The sequence below is a fragment of the Palaemon carinicauda genome, chromosome 1, assembly GCF_036898095.1.
Source record: "Palaemon carinicauda isolate YSFRI2023 chromosome 1, ASM3689809v2, whole genome shotgun sequence".
NCBI lineage: Eukaryota > Metazoa > Arthropoda > Malacostraca > Decapoda > Palaemonidae > Palaemon > Palaemon carinicauda.
The window spans coordinates 234,173,866-234,193,675 of record NC_090725.1 but is presented as its reverse complement, the minus strand read 5'-3'; the positions used below and the strand labels follow the sequence as shown (position 1 = coordinate 234,193,675).

Here is a 19,810-nt window from a genome sequence, read left to right as displayed (position 1 = left end):
ACAATTGTATAGCATTGTAAAGATATCCTCTGCAATTTTTATCATTCTTTCTGTATTGTTGTTATTTACATTTTCATCCTTTAAAGCAAACGTCTGTTGGTGTCGTGTTCAAAGTCTTCTTTTCATCAATTTGAAGCTTCTTCCCTCTTTTGTGTTTCCTCCATTTTGGTCTGATTGTGTTTACGAATGTCTTGGGTTTTTAGTTTGAAATTGTTTTGCTTAGTTCTGGTAATTCTATTACATTTCTCTTGAATTTTGTCCTCTTTTCCAATCTTTTCCTAAATAGGTTTTTGGTCTTTTCTGATAATCTTTCTTGATCTTGTTTAGGAACCTATCTCTTGGGTTGATTCCAATAAAAATTTGGGTAAATTACTATTTGTTTATTCTTTACTTGCTTCCATTTCATCATACAACTCAGAGTAACTATTTTGTATTGCTAAATTAAACAGATTTTTCTCCTATTATAGGAGTGTTTATTTACTTTCTTGAAATTGACGTTCTGATGACCATCTATTCTGTTGAAACTGGAACTTTAACGAAACACCTTTACCTTATCATACTTATTTCATTTAATAGTTAAATCCAGCAATTCTATTACTAGTCTTACAAAATTCTTCTATGTTACCTGCATGATTTTTATTAATAAGAAAACCAACTCCATTATATTTATTCCCTTCATGTACTCTGAAGCAAGAAATATAACACTTTTTTAACTCCTATAAAATTCCCCAGTTCTTCTAAATTCACTCAACCCTATTATAGTCCAGTTTATTTCTTTTAGCTTTTCTACTAACACAGGAATAGCTTCTTCTCTAGACAGGGTCCTGGCGTTGTATGTTGCAATATTCAGTTTCCAAATGTGGCCGGTTCTAGCCCAGAGATTTTTAGCACCCACTGCAGTGGGATGTCACTGGCCAGCACCTTGGGAAGTTCTTCCACTACTACAGAGGACTGAGGGCAAAGACGGGGTTGTGTTATTCATATCTGGGTTTTGGCCAAGTCTCATCACACACCACACTAGCCACTACGGAATTTCGTCTCATTGCTCACAGGAAACCAACCTAGTATGTGTAACCCTGACTACTATAGCTTTGCTGATCATGGTGATGTGTAAACCCTTTCACCAAGTTAAGGTATCCCCACTAAGAAAGGGATGTGTGTGTGTGTGTATATATATATATATATATATATATATATATATATATATATATATATATATATATATATATATATACATATATAAATATATAAATATATACATATATAAATATATACACATATAAATATAAATATATATATATGTATATGTATATAAATATATATAAATATAAATTATATATATATATATATATATATATATATATATATATATATATATATATATATATATATATATATTCATCATCTCCTCCTACGCCTATTGACACAAAGGTCCTCGATTAGTTTTCGTCAGTTGTCTCTATCTTGAGCTTTAAATCAAATACTTCTCCATTAATCCTCTCTTACTTTGCGCTTCATAGTTCTCGGTAATGTAGACCTGGGCCTTCCAACTCTTCTAGTGCCTTGTGGATCCAAGCTGAACGTTTGGTGACCTACTCTCTCTTGGGGAGTGCGAAAACCATGCCTAAACTATCTCCATCTACCCCTCACCATGATCTCATCCACATATGGCACTCGAGTAATCTCTCATATAGTTACATTTCTAAACCTGTCCTGCCATTTAACTCATAATATATCCTCCAGAGAGCTTTGTCCTCAAAACTGCTAAATCTATTGGAGATAGTTTCATTGTTATACCATTACTCATGTCCATGAGTAACACCGATCTCACTAACCTTATATATATATATATATATATATATATATATATATATATATATATATATAGTTTGATTGTATATATATATATATATATATATATATATATATATATATATAGTTTGATTATATATATATATATATATATATATATATATATATATATATATATATATATATATATATAGTTTGATTTTTATATGTAACTTCAGGAGATTTGATTTCTAAATTTTACTTAACCTATCCATTGTCTGGTTTGCTTCTTTCACTAAACTCTAATTCTAAAGATCCTGTATTGGAGTTTATAGTTCATAAATACTTAAATGATTTTACCATAAATACTTAAATGATTTTACCTCGTTAATCCTTTCTCCTACCAATGATATTTCATCTTCTATCGCATACTCCGTTCTCATCATCCCTGTCTTTCTTCTATATATCTTGAGCCCAACCTCGTGTGATATTTCCTGAATTCTGGTAAGCAAGCATTGCAAATCCTGTGGTGTTCTGCCAACAAGGACAGCATCATCACCATACTCTGGGTCTGCTAAATCCCTATCATCAATCCAGTCCAATCCTTCTACACCATCTCTGACCGTTCTACGTATCACAAAATCCATGAGGAGGATAAAGAACATAGGTGACAACACATTCTCTTGGAGTACTCCGCTGTTCACTGGAAATTCATTTGATAAGATTCCATTAACATTAACTTTTCACTTGCTATGCTCATCAACAGACTTAATGAAATTTACATATTTATGTGGAATTTCATAATAACGCAGGACTCTCCACAAAATTGGCCAGTGCACACTATCAAAGGCTTTTTCATAGTCCACAAATGCCATCAAAAGGGGATCTCTATACTCTACCCATTGCAGTACATCATGTCTCAAAATTAAAATTTGGTCATTGCAACTTCTACCTTTTCTAAATCCTGCTTGTTCATCTCTCAGCTTTTCATCAATCTTTCTCTCCAATCTCTTTAGAATATGCAAACTATATATCTTTATAACAACTGACGTAATTATTGCAATCAGTTAGGTCTCATTTGTTTTGCTATTTTCTCCAACACCCCCAAATCCCATTCATCAGGTTTTGCCTCGCCATGCCACATTCTACAAAATAATCCTGTAAGTAGTCTGGGAGTTACTTCATTTTCGGCCAGTATCATTTCGGCAGTTATTCCACCGTATCCCGGGGCTTTCCATCTCTTTAGTTGTTTTAGGATAGCTTTGACTTCAACCCTACTAAATTCATTCATGGGCACATCAAAGTCTTCACCAGCTTCATGGATATCAATCAAATTATTCCCTTCATATCTTCTAATCATAATCTCACTATAGTGTTCCATTCAACGTTTTCTTCTTCTGTTGCTCTAACAGAACCATCTCACTTTTTGTATGCTTATATGCTTCTTCGTCTTTGCCCCAGTCGAAATTTCATTAATAATTCTACGAGCAATTCTTACACCATAGCCACTTCCTGAATTCATGGCTTTGTCAGCTACATCCGCTTTACTGTCTAAATATTCTCTCCAGTCATTCCTTGCTTTTATTTTGACATCACTGTCAATACAAGGATAATTAGCTTGCCCAACCTTGTAATTTTCATTACTTCCCCCGAAAACTTTCTACAATGAATTTTTCTCTTTGTCTCCTTTTTATAGTATCCCTAGTATCATTTGATACCCTTGACTTTCTCCTTGTAACTGCGAGTCCCAAGACTTCACTACAAACAGGCTGATATATGTTCCTAATATATGCATATGTGTATATATATATATATATATATATATATATATATATATATATATATATATATACATACATATATATATATATATAAATATATATATATATATATATATATATATATATATATATATATATATATATATATATATATACACACACACATATATATATACATACATATATATATATATATATATATATATATATATATATATATATATATATATATATATATATATATAAAGAAATATACACGCAATATATACGTGATTATGCCTGTGCATGTGTTAATTCTAGCAGTGATCATATAAGTTCTACTTATCCTCAAAGAAAAAAAAATAATTTGGAAAATTTAGTATAAAGAACTCTATATGACGGAATAGATTATGTGAACATTATTCGAAAACAACTAATTGAAAACAATTATTCGAAAAAACAGCTTTTCGAATGGAAACTTATTCTAAAGGAAATTATTAGAATGGAAAATTATTCGGAATGATAATCATTCGAAATGCAAAATTCTTTATTCAAACAAAGATGTTGGAAATGCAAAAATCCAAGTACATAAAAGAGAACTCTTTTATACAGAAATCTCATTATCAAAATAAATTCATAAGAGAAAAAAAATGACTCATAGACGAAAGTTATGCGGTACAACACGCAAATACTTGAATACTGAATACTCGTCAAGGTTTGCCATTAATTTTTTTAGCCTTTTTATTCAAATCACGGTATTTCTTGGAACTCTTCATATTTTTTCTGCCTGCTCTTATTTTCGTAATATGAATACCTTGCAAATCCTATTCTCTTTTATGACCGTCTGAGAACTTCCATATTGTAGGATGATTAGATGACATTAGCTACCCTCTGCCATCCTTCAAGAGCGTTGTTAGTCCTAAGCAAGTCAGTAGTGACTCTCAAAACAAGACCACAAACTTATTTCAAACATAGGACTACATCCACGAATCTTCAAAATAATGTAAAACAGGATTAACAATTGAAGGATATATATTTCAATCTAATTATGTTTCAAATGATTCAGTAACTTTGTCTACGGGGACAAAGACTAGGGCGAGCACCATTCGAATTTTTAAAACAAAATTTGGATATGTATCGTATCTCACTTTTAGACCACAATCGCCTATCTTTCGAATAACTATTATTTCGTATAATTGCCCTATCGAATAACTTTCTTTCCAAAAACTTTCCATTCGAAAAGCTGTTTTTCGAACAATTGTTTTCGAATCACATTGTAAACCAAATAGCGCAATACATCTTGGAAACCTGAGACACAGGACCTGTGGATCCCTGTCGAGTGAGACATGAAAAACTTAACATGAGATCCTTCTGTTCAATAGAGTACGGTACGTAACTCCAGCAAAATTATATTAGTGTGTATATCTGGCTTAATTTAAATTGATTTTTTTAATTAGGGAAGAGTAGATGCTATGAATAGTGAAACTGATCTTTTCTCCTAAAGGCACTGTAAAAAAAATTGTCAGAATCCATGTCACAAGAAAAGTATTGAGATTTTGAATAAATGACGAATAATCAGAGATCAACCCAATATATTTCAATTGTATTGAGTATTCCGACTACATAAAATTACGAAAGGAAATTATTTTTTTAAAGGTCAACCAGCCAGAAAACCCGCAAAAGATTCTCTCAAGTAGAAAACTAAGGAGAACATCTAAAAAGGGATAATTTTATGAAAATGAAACGGAAGTTTGGGAACGGATGGCAATAAGAAAGGAATGTTACAACGGAATGGAAATGTATGTAGCGTGATATGTAGGAGCTCTGACTTTACTGATACGGAATTATATCCAAATTTATACAAAGGAATTGAGCTTAAATGTGTTGCTGTTCTTGAGAAACTAGCTCCACAATGTACTTGAATGTCAAAAACTCTACTCTATGTTTTACGAAGTTTTCATGATACAAAGCTATGACATTAACAAAAGTTTGACTTGCAATTCTTAAATGTCAGTTTTATGACTAAATTTATCTCTCTCTCTCTCTCTCTCTCTCTCTCTCTCTCTCTCTCTCTCTCTCTCTCTCTCTCTCTCTCTCTCTCTCTCTCTCCAAACGCTAACACAGGCAAACATTACTCTTTCGAAATCATTTACTTCATACTTTTAAAGGTATTTTACTATTTGCCAAGACTAAATATCATCATTATCACCAGTGTACCCATCACGTCAAGATGTCAAAATGACGGTAAATAACTCTAATTACATCTCACGAAATTTACTTGTTCAAATTCAATGACTCCTGAATGCTACTATAAGTAGAAAAGTTAAGGAGAGAAAGAATTGCTTTTGCCTTGACCCCAGGCTGTAAATAAAAATGATCGCAGTAATAACATAGGAAATTATTTTTGAAGTGAAAGGTATTTTTTAAATAAAAAAGGCTCGATTTTATAGAGCAAATAGGAAAAGCCAGCCTCAACGAGTGAACTTTATTACAAAAGGCTCCTTGTTAAAGATGAAGTCCACGGGATAACAGTTATACATAACAAAAGGAAAAACTGCTATATTTAAAGGAAAAAGCAATTATTAAAAAGGAAAATTCAGTTGAAGGGCCTTTAAAAATCACGAGTTTATAATTTTTTCAGAAAAAAATAACTGACTAATATATGGGTTTAATGGATAATGTTTGTCAAAGATTGTTTCAACCACATCTGACATTCAGTAGGGGAAAATCCGAGCACTCCTCTTCAGTTCTTGAATTCTAAAAATAAAATAAGATATTGGAAACAGTAAAACAATAAAATTAATAATTTTTGTACTATATTTACAATAAAAAGTAACTTCAATACGCAAGTATAAGAATAAAACCATGTAGAGATGAAACAGAGGAAAATAATTTTACTTAAACTACACATAAGCTTGAGCTAAATCTGAATTTCTTTGAATACGTAGCGCTACAGTTCTTGAGCCAAATTATATAGGTGAAACAAAAAACTATAACCCCCACTTATTGGCGATTTGGCTATACATGATGTCTTATCATTAGGGTTTTCGGTCCTCTTTCACGCCATTTATATGGTTCTGCCATACAATTATCTTCAGTAATATTGAATCGAGGGAAATTTATTTAAAAGATGTATAGCCATTCCCTCGCATTGAAAACTGACGTAAATGACTACAAATTATTTTTCTATCTTTCTTCATTATATCCTACGTCACCTCTCGTAACCGAGGAGCTTCCAAAATTAAGGAATCAGCCCTTCGCTAAAAATCAGAAATTAGTTACAGACTATTAATTCATTTTAATGAGCAACGTTCATAATATTGGGCAAAATATATTTGAAATAGCTTGCGCAATGCTTCGAGGGTGTAAGTAGCCATGGGCGAAATAATGACGTCACTAGAAAACTGTGTCTTTCCCTTCTACTTATAAAAAGAATGAGGATGTGTCAACTTCAGTTAGTTTACCATAATTTTAACAGCTGTTATTCCCGTAACCATGTGACGAGAGAGAGAGAGAGAGAGAGAGAGAGAGAGAGAGAGAGAGAGAGAGAGAGAGAGAGAGAGAGAGAGAGAGAGAGAGTTAAAATTTTAGAAATATTTCATCAATAAAGGGTTTTACAGGGGAAGTACGCGAGCAAAAATATCTGAATGGTCAGCACTAATTTTTACAATGAAAATCAATGAAAATATATGATGTACCAGCACAGCAAATAATAGACAGACAGCTATGAGTAAAATCAACACATAAATAGTTAACGTATATTATTATGATCATACTAAAAAAGCGTTGTAAAAACAACAAATATGTTACAGAGAATAAAACTGCAGTAAGTAAAAACAATTCAGGAATAATAAAAATGTAATGTTATGAACATAAAATAGAGATAATACTGCTACTGACTAAATCTGCAATGGGCAAAAACGACTCTTGAATATCAAAATGAATTTTTATGAGGATCATAAACAGTGTTACAAAACAACACATAATGCTGCAGTAAGTAAAACCGACTGTAAATAGTAATAATGCATTACTATGAGCATCATAATACCTATTTCTAGGCGCTAAACCATAGTATAAAATATTACAAAATACCTTTCACAGAGAAACTAGAATACTACATACTAAGAGAACATCAGTGAGGAAAATAAACTTGTATATAATAGCCATTATATGGGTAAGGATTATCTAAAACTAATTTCTATAATTATCAATTGAAAGTACAGTAGTGCAAACCAAAGTAATTTCAATAAATACATTGAATATATCAATTAATAAAAATTACATTAAATAGAACCATTTAAAATTAATTCCTGAAAATTGCTATTAAAAGTGGTAGGAGAATTAGCTTGCTTGATAATAAATGATAAGGAAAGAACTGCATGCTTTAGAAAAAGAAGAGGGTAATAAATCGAATATTCGGGAAAAAGTTACGTAAGAAGTTTCATAGTAAAGGGGAAAACTGTATTTGGCATAAATAGACCTTGGAAAAGCTTACTCTAGAATTAACACAGAGGCAATATGCAGAAGGTTTAGATTGTAGGGTGTAGATCAGGCCTCTGCAACGGGCGACCCTTGGGAAATAGCCAATAAATAAAGACTAGGATTTAAATTTATCTAGAATTAATCATAAATTCTTAAAAGTTTGGATGAGAGAGAGAGAGAGAGAGAGAGAGAGAGAGAGAGAGAGAGAGAGAGAGAGAGAGAGAGTTTGTCACATCAATAAACACTATACCAAATAACACATACATTAAGAAAGTATTACAGGTGTAGTACACGAGGAAAAATATTTTCCGCACAAAACTATCTAGATGGTCAGCACTAATTTTTACAATGAAAATCAATGAAAATATGATGTACCAGTCATCAAAGTTATGTGAGTAATGTAATTAAATCCTCCTTATAAAAAAAATCAAGTTTTTTTCCGGATATTGGGGACGGTTTAAGAATGGTTGTTCGAGTAAATTCAAATATAAGCCTTTCAGGACTGTAAAGTTTTAGTATAATTATATGAACTGAATATGGGACGTGAAATGCTTAATGTTTGTAAATTATACTATGCTCTTTATGGTGAAGAAAAACTGCAAAAGATGGTAAAACGGTTTGAACGCATGTGCAAGAAGAAATGTGAGAGTAATGATGGTAAATGGGAACCGGGAAGATGGAACATTGAATACAAATATGTTTAATGGAAGATTGAAAGTGATAGATTCAAGTAAATATCTAGAAGTACATTTAATAGGTTATGGTAACAAAACTGACCTATTTAGAATATCATGATGTGCATCAACGATGAAAGAGAATATAGTTATCAATGGAAGCAAATGTGGGAATTGAATTGTGCATATTTAATGCAAAGAAAAAAAAAGAAGTCATTGCAAGTGTTTAAATGAACTTCTTGCATAATAACTGTGGTATGAGAAGATCTGATAAGAGGAGAAATGTGGATATATGTTACAGAAGTGATCAAAAAGTTAACATGGGTCAAAAAAAGTAGATTAAAGTAATTTGCGTGGTTCCAGCATGTGCAATGAATGAAAGACAATATATGAGACGAAATAGAGTATAGATTCAACATGTTAAAATGTCGGACGGCAGAAATGCCTAGAAAGGGTTGGATATATAGTGTTAAAAGAGATACTGAAAAGGAAAAGATCTAGAAATCCACGAAGTGCAAGTTAGCATTTAAGAGGAGGGGATGATATATTATGTGAAGGGAAGTTCGATGCACTGCCGGTAAGCATTGTTTATACCTATATAAAGAAACTAATGATATGGAAGTTTTATTCTACACCGGGCTCATCCGAATCGATTGTTTAAAGATGAATATGGATTGTAATCGGACTTACTAATGTGTCCCATAAGACCCGATACTGGAGCCTAGGACATTCAGAAGGGCAAAATGAAAAGACAGCTTGGCCCGAAAGGTGGCTTCTATGACCCTTAATTAATTAAAGCCTACAGCGTACTGCTAAATTAAGGTGCACTGGCGGCAATAGCCGCTAACGGGAAACGATGAACGTGGCAGTGTCTGTTATGTTGTTTTTCTGGAGCCACCCCTAGTAGGAGAAAGAGCTTAATGCTGGAAAAAAATAGGAGGATAAATGCAAACGGTTAGTCTATATGTAGATATTTGTCTATGCAGGGACCTACATACAGATATGCAATGTGTATCATTTATATCGACTATCAAACAGAAAAGTAAAAGAGCATTCATGCCAATTCGGATTTTGGCTAATGTTAACGATAAAATTTCATATCAAATTTTTCCTCTAAAGGCCTTTCATCCATGGTATAAAAACCATAAACCCGAAAATCATAAAATACGCTTAATGGAAACAAATATCTAAAGTTAAAATGTGTTTTAGAAAAAAAAAATAAGTTCCATGTCAAAAATGTGTTAACTGCTGAAAACAGACACAAAAATTAAAGAAAAATCGTTCAAACAAACTAGAATGAAAAAAAAAAATTACTTTCAATTAATAACTAGAGGAACTTTTCGAAAACAGATCGAAGGAAACAAGCACAGTTTTGAAATATGTTAAAAATCCTGAATCCTTCTTGTAAATACTGTGCAGTGGCATCAGTTACGTATTAACTGATAAGTGAAGTGAATGTAACTGGTTTTATTTCTACAAACAGCTAAATTTTATAACGAAAGTTTCCGTGAAAGGTAGAAAAATTAAAACAGATTGATACAAGTGCATACATGCATTAACAACTTAACAGTGCGAGGGGAGAGCGATAACAATAGTATATAAAAAAAAACTGAAATAGTGTTAGTGCACGACCGTGTGATATGCATGGGGTACATGGCTCAACCCATAAAAAAGACATACATGTGAAATACGGCGCCCTGCTCTTGAGAGGCATGGTGTAGGCCCGTCATCTGGCAGGAGATATGCAGGTTTTAGGCGATCAACGGAGAGACAGTCTTTTTTGCCACACATGTTCAGGAGGAATGCTTTCGACGTACAACGGATCACGATGATAGGGCCCATGTAAGTGGGCGTTAACGGTGGCTTGCTAGTGTCGTTGCACAGGAAAACATGTGTTGCCTAGTGCAGATCTGTCAGTATGTGTTGCTTACCTGGGGACTTGTAAGTCTGGCGGCAAGGAGTAAATTTTCCCACAACGTGATGTAGGCGCTGGAGATAGTTGGAGGAGGTAGCAGACAGAAAAAATTCGGTAGCGACGACCAACGGGTCACCATACACCATTTCAGCTGCCAAGACATACAAGACACCTTCAGGAGTGGTCCTTAGTCTCAGGTGGACCAAGGGAAGCTGGGTAAACCAGTTGTAGTCCTCAGAGTGGGACATCATAGCTGCTTTGGGGGTACGATGAAAACGTTCATCCATAACGTTGGCAGCAGAGTTGTATGTGGTTGTTTGATAAAGGGTGATACCCAGAAGATTTGATGAAGATGTCAACAATTGAAAGGTGAAAGTGGTACCTCTGTCAGAAGTTATATGCTCAGGGATACCAAATCTGGCTATCCATCCTGAGAGTAAGTCAGATGTACACAAGGTAGACATTGCAGTTTCCATGGGAATAGCTTCAGGCCAAAGAGTGGAGCGGTCGATTACAGTAAACAGGTAACAATGTGCTTGTGATGTGAGTAGGGGACCTACAACAACAATGTGAATGTGGGCAAAGCGCCGCTGAGGTTGAGGAAAAGTGCCAACTCTTGAATTCGTGCGTCGAGGTACTTTTGAGGTTTGTCATGAAGTACAGGCGTGGACCCAATACTTAGCATCCCTAGAAATGCCAAGCCAAATGAACTTGACTTCAGCAGCTGGGCAGTAGAATGTTCGGAGGGATGAGAAAGGCAAAGAATGAAATCAAATACCTGTTAACATATGGGAGAAGGTATCCGCGGTCTAGGTCTACCAGTGATGCCATCAGAGGAAGGTGGCGTTGGAGTTGTCAAGAGGAGTGTCTTCCCAACAGAGGGATGTGCAGGATGTCCTACATGCTTGGTACTCTGAATCTTTTCGTTGGGCTTCTGCCAAGGCATTATAATTCAATCCCATGTGGATTGCACCCAATGTGTTTCTTGACAAGGCATTGGCAATGGGATTCATTTTCACAAGGACGTGCTAAAGAATACAATTGTACTCAGCCACGGAGAGAGATGTGGGCGTTGACGGGCAGACCAGGTGTCGGACTGTCGAGTGAAGGCATGCACCAGAGGCATGTGCTCAACGAATGACGAAGGGCGTACCTTCCAAGATGTGGCAAAAGTGATGCACAGCCAAATTCACCACCAGAAATTCACGGTTGAAGGTAGAGCAGTCGGATTCCGCCTTGAATAGTTTCCTTCGGAAGAAGGCCAATGGTCGAGGCGAGCCATTGACAACTTATTCGAGGACTGCCCCAATAGCGACATAGCTGGCATCGGTGGAGAGGAGGAGAGTTGCATGTGGCATGGGAAAAGTAAAAGCATGGGGCATTCTTCTTGAAGGGGACCTCACTTCAGGTCTTTTTCCTTGCCCTTGAGGGAGGCGTAAAGGGGGGCAAGAGTGGCGGCGGTGGCTGGCAGGAAACGGTGATAATAGTTGATCATGCCCAAGCAATCTTGAAGTGCTTTCACAGTCGAAGGTGTTGGGAAGTTTTAAATGGCGGCTACCTTCTCAAGAGAGAGGATGGACTCCTTCAAGAGTGATGCGGTGCCCTAAGAACAATACTTCATTGGCACCAAAGGTACACTTGTCGTACCGGACTACAAGACAATTCTATTGAGGTTCCCTAAGATGCCATCCATGAGATGTTGAAAAGTGGCTCCTCTTAGTTATCATTAGATATAAAGTAAATAAGGTTTTCACAGAAACACTTGCATAAGTTCTTAAGCCATATAATGAGTGAAAATAATCAAAATATACGTAATACACTGGAAGAGCTGTGAACAGTGGCGGGCTATGGGAAAGACTGGTTGCAATAATACCAGATAATTAAAATATGAAATGCATGCCACATGAGATTATATAAATGCTACATAGTATTCCCTATGCTCCAATAAACGAGAATACTTGCATACATGTATTCCTAACACAACATATATGCTAAATGTGTATTAGCAATAAAGGTACATATAACAATGATAATCATACATATATATATATATATATATATATATATATATATATATATATATATATATATATAATATATATATATATATATATATATATATATATATGTAAATAATTATAATGATAATCCATCACCTCTCCCTCCCCTTTGCATTCAATGAGCTATATGAACGGGTATGGCGTCTAGGTGAGCGCCAGTACTCAGCTTGAGTGCCACTTTGCTGTTGTTGACTAGTAACAGGGACAACATCCCTCTTCTTTGGAGATTGCTGTGTCTCGTCAGGCAAATGTGAAGGAGAATGAGGTACAGGGCGTAAGAAACGGCGGTTACGCCATAATATTCTTCCTATGGGTAACTTCACATGGTAGTCTCATGACCTACTGATGCCCATAATAATGCCAGTCTTATCCCATCGCTTGGAGATAGGGTCTTGGATACGGACATTATCATTGAGTTTGAGTGGTTCCAAAGGGTGTGCACGGCTGTCGTACCTTATTTTGGCTGCTTCTGTACGTGATGCTACACGAAAGTCATATTCATTTGCTTTTTCTTGCCACTTCTGCTTGAATGATGATGCATGGGCTGGGATGCATGATCGAAGGGCTTGGCCATATAATATCTGCGCTGGAGAAAGGCCAGCATAGTTGGGAGTATTCCGTATTTCTAACAATCCTTTGTCAAAATCCTCGGCGTCGATGTTCCCAGAAGGTGCTACTTTTAGGATAAAATGTTTGACCTTCTTCACGGCTGCCTCGGCATGGCCATTACTTTGGGGATAGTAAGGTGTGGATATCACATGTTGAACGCCCCATCGGGTTAAAAAATTCTTGAATTCTGAGCTTGTGAACTGAGGTCCACCATCTGTCCTCAGCCTTACTGGAACACCCAAGTCTCGGAAGATGTGGCTGAAGTGTCGTGTTGTTACTTCCGCTGTAGTATTGGTACCAAATTTTACAACTACAGGCCATCCAGATAGTCTGTCTACATAGACCAGGAAAGATTTCCCGGCAACACTGAAGAAATCAGCCGATACTGATTCGAAGGGACGAGAGGGGTTTTCGTTGCATAATAGTGGTTCCTGCTGTTGGCTTGGCTGCATTAACTGACATAGCTCACAGACATGGACATTATTTTCTATATCTGAATTAATACCAGGCCAATATACAGTCTGTTTAGCCCGACGCTTAGTTGCCTCCACTCCACAATGGCTGTCATGAAGGCATCTTAAAACACTGCGTCGCATAGCTAAGGGAATTACTATTCGGCTACCATACAGGACAAGGTCGTCATCGGTGTATAAATCCTCCCTTATTTTCCAATAGGGTAGTATCATTGTGGAGATTGTAGCGGAGACTGGGGAATCCGTTGGCAACGTTCTGGAGAATTCTTGTGTACAAGGGGTCCTCACGTGCTGCGGTGCAAATCTCTTCCAAGATAAGATCTTGTGTATCTGTTGTCTTCCCATCTGAAATTGCATCCACAGTCTTGGCTACTACACTCTTAAGGGAAAGATGGGTTTCACTATTTAACATATCATCTTCAGACGTTGGGTGGCTCACCTGGGAACGTGAAAGAGCATCAGGGATGCAATGTTCCTTGCCTTTACGCCATACTGCAGTGAAGATATTGGGTGAAATTTTCTCTTTCAGACGCTGAATACGTGTGTTTTCTATTGCCTCCAATGTATATGTATTCGAGATGGGTATAAGGAGTCTATGGTCAGTCACCAATGTGAAATGGGGCAATCCAAGTAAGTAATGGCGACATTTATTCATAGCCCAAACTGAAGCTAAACATTCTAGCTCAATGGTGGCCCACCTAGTTTCTGCATCAGCCAAAAATCTTGAACCACACTGGACCATGCGGAAACGGCCTTCTCCATGGTCTTGTAGAAGTGCATATCCTAAACCATATAAACGAGAAGCATCCGTTTGTAGTACGGTGGGTCATGTCGGGTCGAAGTGAGCTAGCACCGGTGGCTGAGAGAGAGCCTTTTAGACACTGGCAAAGGCGGCATCATGATCTGCTGTCCACATGAAGGATCTCTTAGGGCTCAATAGCGGCCGGAGCGGATCTGCTGCAGCTGCAAGATCGGATGAAAATTCTGTTAATTGGTTATTATAGTAAGGCCCATGAATTACCTTAAATCTGTCAGATTTGCTGGCTTTGGGAACTCTGATATAGCTCGAACTTTCTCCTTGTCGGCTGCAATTCCATTTTCTGATAACGTATACCCACAAAAAGATAACAGTAGGGCTAGCAATAACAAACTTTTCTGCATTTAAAGTAATACCGTGAGTCCTACAGTGAGACAAAACTTTGTTGAGCCTGCGTAAGTGAGAATAATAATCCTTATCATATACAAGGATATCATCTACAACCTTGACACATTGTTGGATGCCCTGAAGAGCAATATCACCTCTCCTGCAGCAGGCATCTTCTGAAGCGCTGAATCCCATGGGTGAACGACGATAGCAATACCGACCGTAGGGCGTGATGAATGTTGTAAGGGCTTGGTCTTCCTCTGCTAGTGGGATCTGCCAGTACCCACACAATGCATCCATGGAATACCTTGAATTAGGATCAATACTCCTGATTGCACTAAATGGTGATGGTGAAGGATGTGTAGGCCTTAAAACCTGTGAATTTAACTTGCTTAAATCTGTGGTGACAAAAACACCACCTGTAGGTTTGGCCACGACCACTAAGGGGTGACACCATGGGGATGGCTGATCCACAACAGGTTCAATGATACCTTGTGCTACGATTGTCTCCAACTCAATCTTGACGTCCTCTTGAAAGGCTAGTGGTATAAGACGTGTAGTGTAGAGAGCAAAGGGTTTCACATCCTCTTTCAGGTGAATACGCATAGGTGGTCCAGTCATTGGCTTGAGTTGTGCTCCTTAATGAAACTGCTCCTTTGTCATTAGCACATCGCTATATTCCTTTAGAAAGTATTGCCTGGCTTCCTCAGGTGAGGCTGTGGCTGGAGGTGGAGGAACGGACATTTGTTCACATGTATTAACTTGGCTGACTGGGACCTGACTGGTTCCTGCTTAGGTCCTGCTAAGTTTCCTCACTTGCATTTGACGTGGGAAGTCCCAGGGAATGATCATTAGATGGCGGAGGGCATCATAACACAGTAATGGTGTTGGGAGAGAACTAAGAACATCAATATACCCCTTATATGAGATATCACCATAAGTCATGATGGCCTCCACTGATCCCAAGACGTTACCTTCCATGGGTGATCCATCAGCGTTGGAAACTGCAACTCGGGGGCGGAGACAATTCCTTGGCATCAATGCCCAATGCTTGTAAGTGTTGCACTTCAAAAACAGTGGTATCTGCACCAGTATCAGGGATAACATTGATCTTCCCTGATTTACTGCCATATGTGACATGTAAATTGATAGGTGGTGAGGGACAACTTAAGGGACATAAATTAACAAACGTATGGCTGGAGAAGATATCTTGACTGTGCTCAATTTGGTTTCCTTTAAATCTCTCAACTCCCTTGGTCCCTTTGACTTTTTCTGTGCACAACAAACATCATAGTGGCCAAATTTATGGCAAATTCAGCACTCATTAGCCAATGCGGGACATGCGGCAGTATATGGGAAATGGCCAGTTTTAGTACAGTTCCTGCTCTTGTGAGATACTGCCTTACATGTGTCACTATTATGCTGTTGACCACAATTCTTGCATCTGCTACTTGAAGAACGGGTTTTCTCCTGCTGATGATTTTTCTTAGGTTGCTCCAGCTTGGCAAATGCCTTCTTTAACATCTTGTAGTTTGACACGGCATGCACTTAAGTCTGTGGAGCTTTAAGCTCTGTTGTTGTTTTCTTTGCAGTCTCAGAAGCCCTGCAAATCAGCTTCACTTCCTCAAGTGTTGCTATTGTTGGCATGCTAATGAGCTTCTTGGTGAGTTCTTCATTCCTTATGCCAACCAAAATAGCATGTTTCATTTGGGCCTCCACACAGTTAACACCTTTACATAAATCAACCTCCTCTGAGAGCTGTTGTAAACGAACGAAAAAATTTGTTAATGACTCGCCTTCTGCTTCCTTGCATTGAGTAAAAGCTAACCGATGAAGTGCTTCATTCTGCTGACCCTTTATATAAGTTTCAATATGAGCTAACACATCATCCAAAAGCATAGTTGAGTCTGGTGGAATACCCAAATTGTGTTCTAACAAGCGTCTCATCTCAACACTGAGACATGCCCATAGCTGTATCAACTGCTTAGGTTGAGTTAAATTATCTAAATCTACCATAACAGCATAATCCTCCCATCTCTGCTTCTGTGTATTGCCTATAAGTAACATCATGAGTTAATGGTGGAGGCAAATTTACTGTCACCTTAGTTGTCTGCACAGCTGAATTAGGCACTTAGAGAACACTTGCAGATGATGGTGCTGGGGTAGGGGGCCCTATACCACTTGCTTGGGGGTAGGGTGTGCCTGGGACCAGTCATAGCTTCAATTAATGCTTTAAATTCTTCCTGATGTCTGACATTGTCTTCTTTTCTTCTTTCTTCATCCTGTTTTCTTCTTTCTTCATCTTTTTTATCCATGTATTCAAAAATTTTGCTGATAAAATCCATGGTTCAAGGGGTTGATGACGGAGAAGTAGATCTTGAATGCGTTGGAGATGACGTCATGTCAGTTGGGGTTGGGGATAAAGGGGGCGAGACCTCAGAAGTCTTTGGTCTCCTTCCTTTATCGTGTTTTGGCGGCATAAATAGAAAAATCTCACGAAATCCAAGAGAAAATATCACTCAATGCCGTCAGTGGTAACGTCACAATGACGTCACAAACGGTAGCCAATCACCGAGTACAATAGCTCGAGGCAACAGAGCTATGCTGTATCTGGAAACACTGTGACTGCCGTGGCTGTCGCATGCACAGCGAGAGCCATTAGTCTCCCGTCGAACGCAGCTGAGTATAAATGTGACGCTCTTGTTCCGGCCTCTGCAGATGGCCAACGCACATTAGCCCTAATCTTAGATTGCTAAAATAACCACAGCCCTATATTGAGTCACTGAAATCACAACACAAAGTCACTGCCAGTGTATAAATCCAAACGAAGTTTTGGTTCACAACTGCTAACTAACTTGGTTATGATGAACATAAACACTCTTGCATTGACCATGCCGGTTGGAGTTCACTAAATGATCGAAATTCACTTATGGCATATCAATTACTGCGCCATCTTAGTTATCATTAGATATAAAGTAAATAAGGTTTTCACAGAAACACTTGCGTAAGTTCTTAAGCCAAATGAGTGAAAATAATCAAAATAAACGTAATACACTGGAGGAGCTGTGAACAGTGGCGGGCTACGGGAAAGACTGGTTGCAATAATACCAGATAATTAAAATATGAAATGCATGTCACATGAGATAATATAAATGCTACATAGTATTCCCTATGCTCCAATAAACGAGAATACTTGCATACATGTATTCCTAACACAACATATATGCTAAATGTGTATTAGCAATAAAGGTACATATAACATTGATAATCATATATATATATATATATATATATATATATATATATATATATATATATATATATATATATGTAAAGAATTATAATGATAATCCATCAGCCCCAGTATTACGAAGGCCAAAACAGGAGTAATTGAAGGTGTACGTACTGAATGGGGTGGTGATGGCATCTTGGGGATGTCTTCTGGGTTCATGGACACCTGATAATACCCCTTCAGGGGTCGATCATGAAGAAAAACTTCTCTTTCTGCAAGTAGGAGGTCATAACAGCGATGTTTGGAGTGGGTAGTGATCTGGTTCTGCCTCCATGTTCAGGTGCCTGTAATCCCCACATGGAAGCAGAGAGCCATCTTTCTTCAGGGCGATGCGCAAGAGTGTCGACCACAGGCTTGAGGTCTTTTTGCAAAGGCCCATTTCTTCCATTTTGGCAAACGTTTGTTTAGCGGCTGCCAAATGATCCGGTGCCAGATGTCTGAAACTGGCGAACATTGGGGGCCCCATCGCCTTGATATGGTGATAAATACTCTTTTTCACGGGAACCGGGGGTGTTTGACGAAGTTCTGGACAGGAAACTTCAGGGTACAATGTGAGGAGGTGGGCGTAGCCATCCATGGGTGCGCTGATGTGTAGAGTGTGGTCGGAGGGGGCAGGTTACAGGCGCCAAGGAGTATAAATCCACGTTGACAAACCATCGGTGAGCTATATCGACCAGGAGATGGAAGTTTGACAAAAAGTCGGCAACGAGGATTGGCAATGTTACGTCAGCAACGAGAAACTTCCAAATACATTTAGGGGTTCAAATGATGATGTGAAGGTTTCCTAACTGTGGGTGGGCATCTCAGATCTGTTGGCAGCTACCAGGTGGATGTCGAAAGACCTAGACAGACCTAGTGGCCTTGGCAGAAGAGAACGGTGAGCACCCATGTCTACCAAAAACCTCATGCCCTCAACTGCATCATGTAAAGAAAAAAAAAAAGATTAGTGACAGGGGAGGCCACCGCTGCAAGTGATGGCTTACTTACATGTTTTTTGGCCACTGACAACCATTCACAGATTTCTTCGTAGCAGCCCCGAATTTTGAGTGGTAGTAGCATAACTGCAGCCGATGAGCGTCAGGAATTGGCTAGAAAAGTCGTTGCTTGGGACGTAACCCAGGGGCTGTAAATGTGGGCGGGATTGTTGCTGCTCCGGTACGTCATGGGGTGGGTGTCTGTATCCTATTGCATTCACGTCCGCTTCGGTTGATATTTAATAGGTGTTCACTTCGTCAGGAGTGGAGGCGTTGATGGATGTCTAAAAGGTAGTGAAGTGGCTGTCCATAAGGGCATCGACTTTGGTCATCAGGTCCTCCATGTGCAAAATAGCAGCACAAACAGGTTCGGGTAGGTGCCGTACCCAAAGGGCACAAAGTAGGTTCACTTCACGAGGAGAACCATCTGCGGCAGATTGTAAGGAGGCGATACTGGTCATTTCCCTGAGGGCGAGCAAAGCCTTTTGGAAGTTTTGGTCCCCCAACAGTTGTTCAGAGAGCTGATAAAGTTTCGCTAAGCAGGTGCCCAGAAAATTACGAATATAATTCGTAACTTTCCATTTTTGTTTGTATTAACCGCATATTTTGACTCAAAGGGAGTAAGTGGTTGTTTGA

General features: G+C 37.8%; 1 protein-coding gene across 1 annotated transcript; it reads right to left on the bottom strand.

Moving 5' to 3' along the window:
• Positions 1-11,911: 11,911 nt before the first annotated feature.
• LOC137638458 (uncharacterized) lies at positions 11,912-15,529 on the bottom strand. Its single transcript, XM_068370532.1, has 4 exons — positions 15,297-15,529; positions 15,026-15,215; positions 13,313-14,109; positions 11,912-12,086 (listed from the first exon to the last, which is right to left on the bottom strand). Exons 1-4 carry the CDS (start codon positions 15,527-15,529, stop codon positions 11,912-11,914), a joined length of 1,395 nt encoding a protein of 464 aa, XP_068226633.1.
• Positions 15,530-19,810: the final 4,281 nt, after the last annotated feature.

What these genes read in the sequence shown, in the direction of transcription:
- LOC137638458 (XM_068370532.1), bottom strand. Translation starts at nt 15,529, where the DNA reads ATGACTGGACCACCTATGCGTATTCACCTGAAAGAGGATGTGAAACCC. An exon ending in GTCACCACAGATTTAAGCAA is followed by an intron (nt 15,216 to 15,296) that starts GTTAAATTCACA and finishes TCCTAATTCAAG; the next exon opens with GTATTCCATGGATGCATTGT. An exon ending in GAGGATTTTGACAAAGGATT is followed by an intron (nt 12,087 to 13,312) that starts GTTAGAAATACG and finishes GTTTCCTGCCAG; the next exon opens with CCACCGCCGCCACTCTTGCC.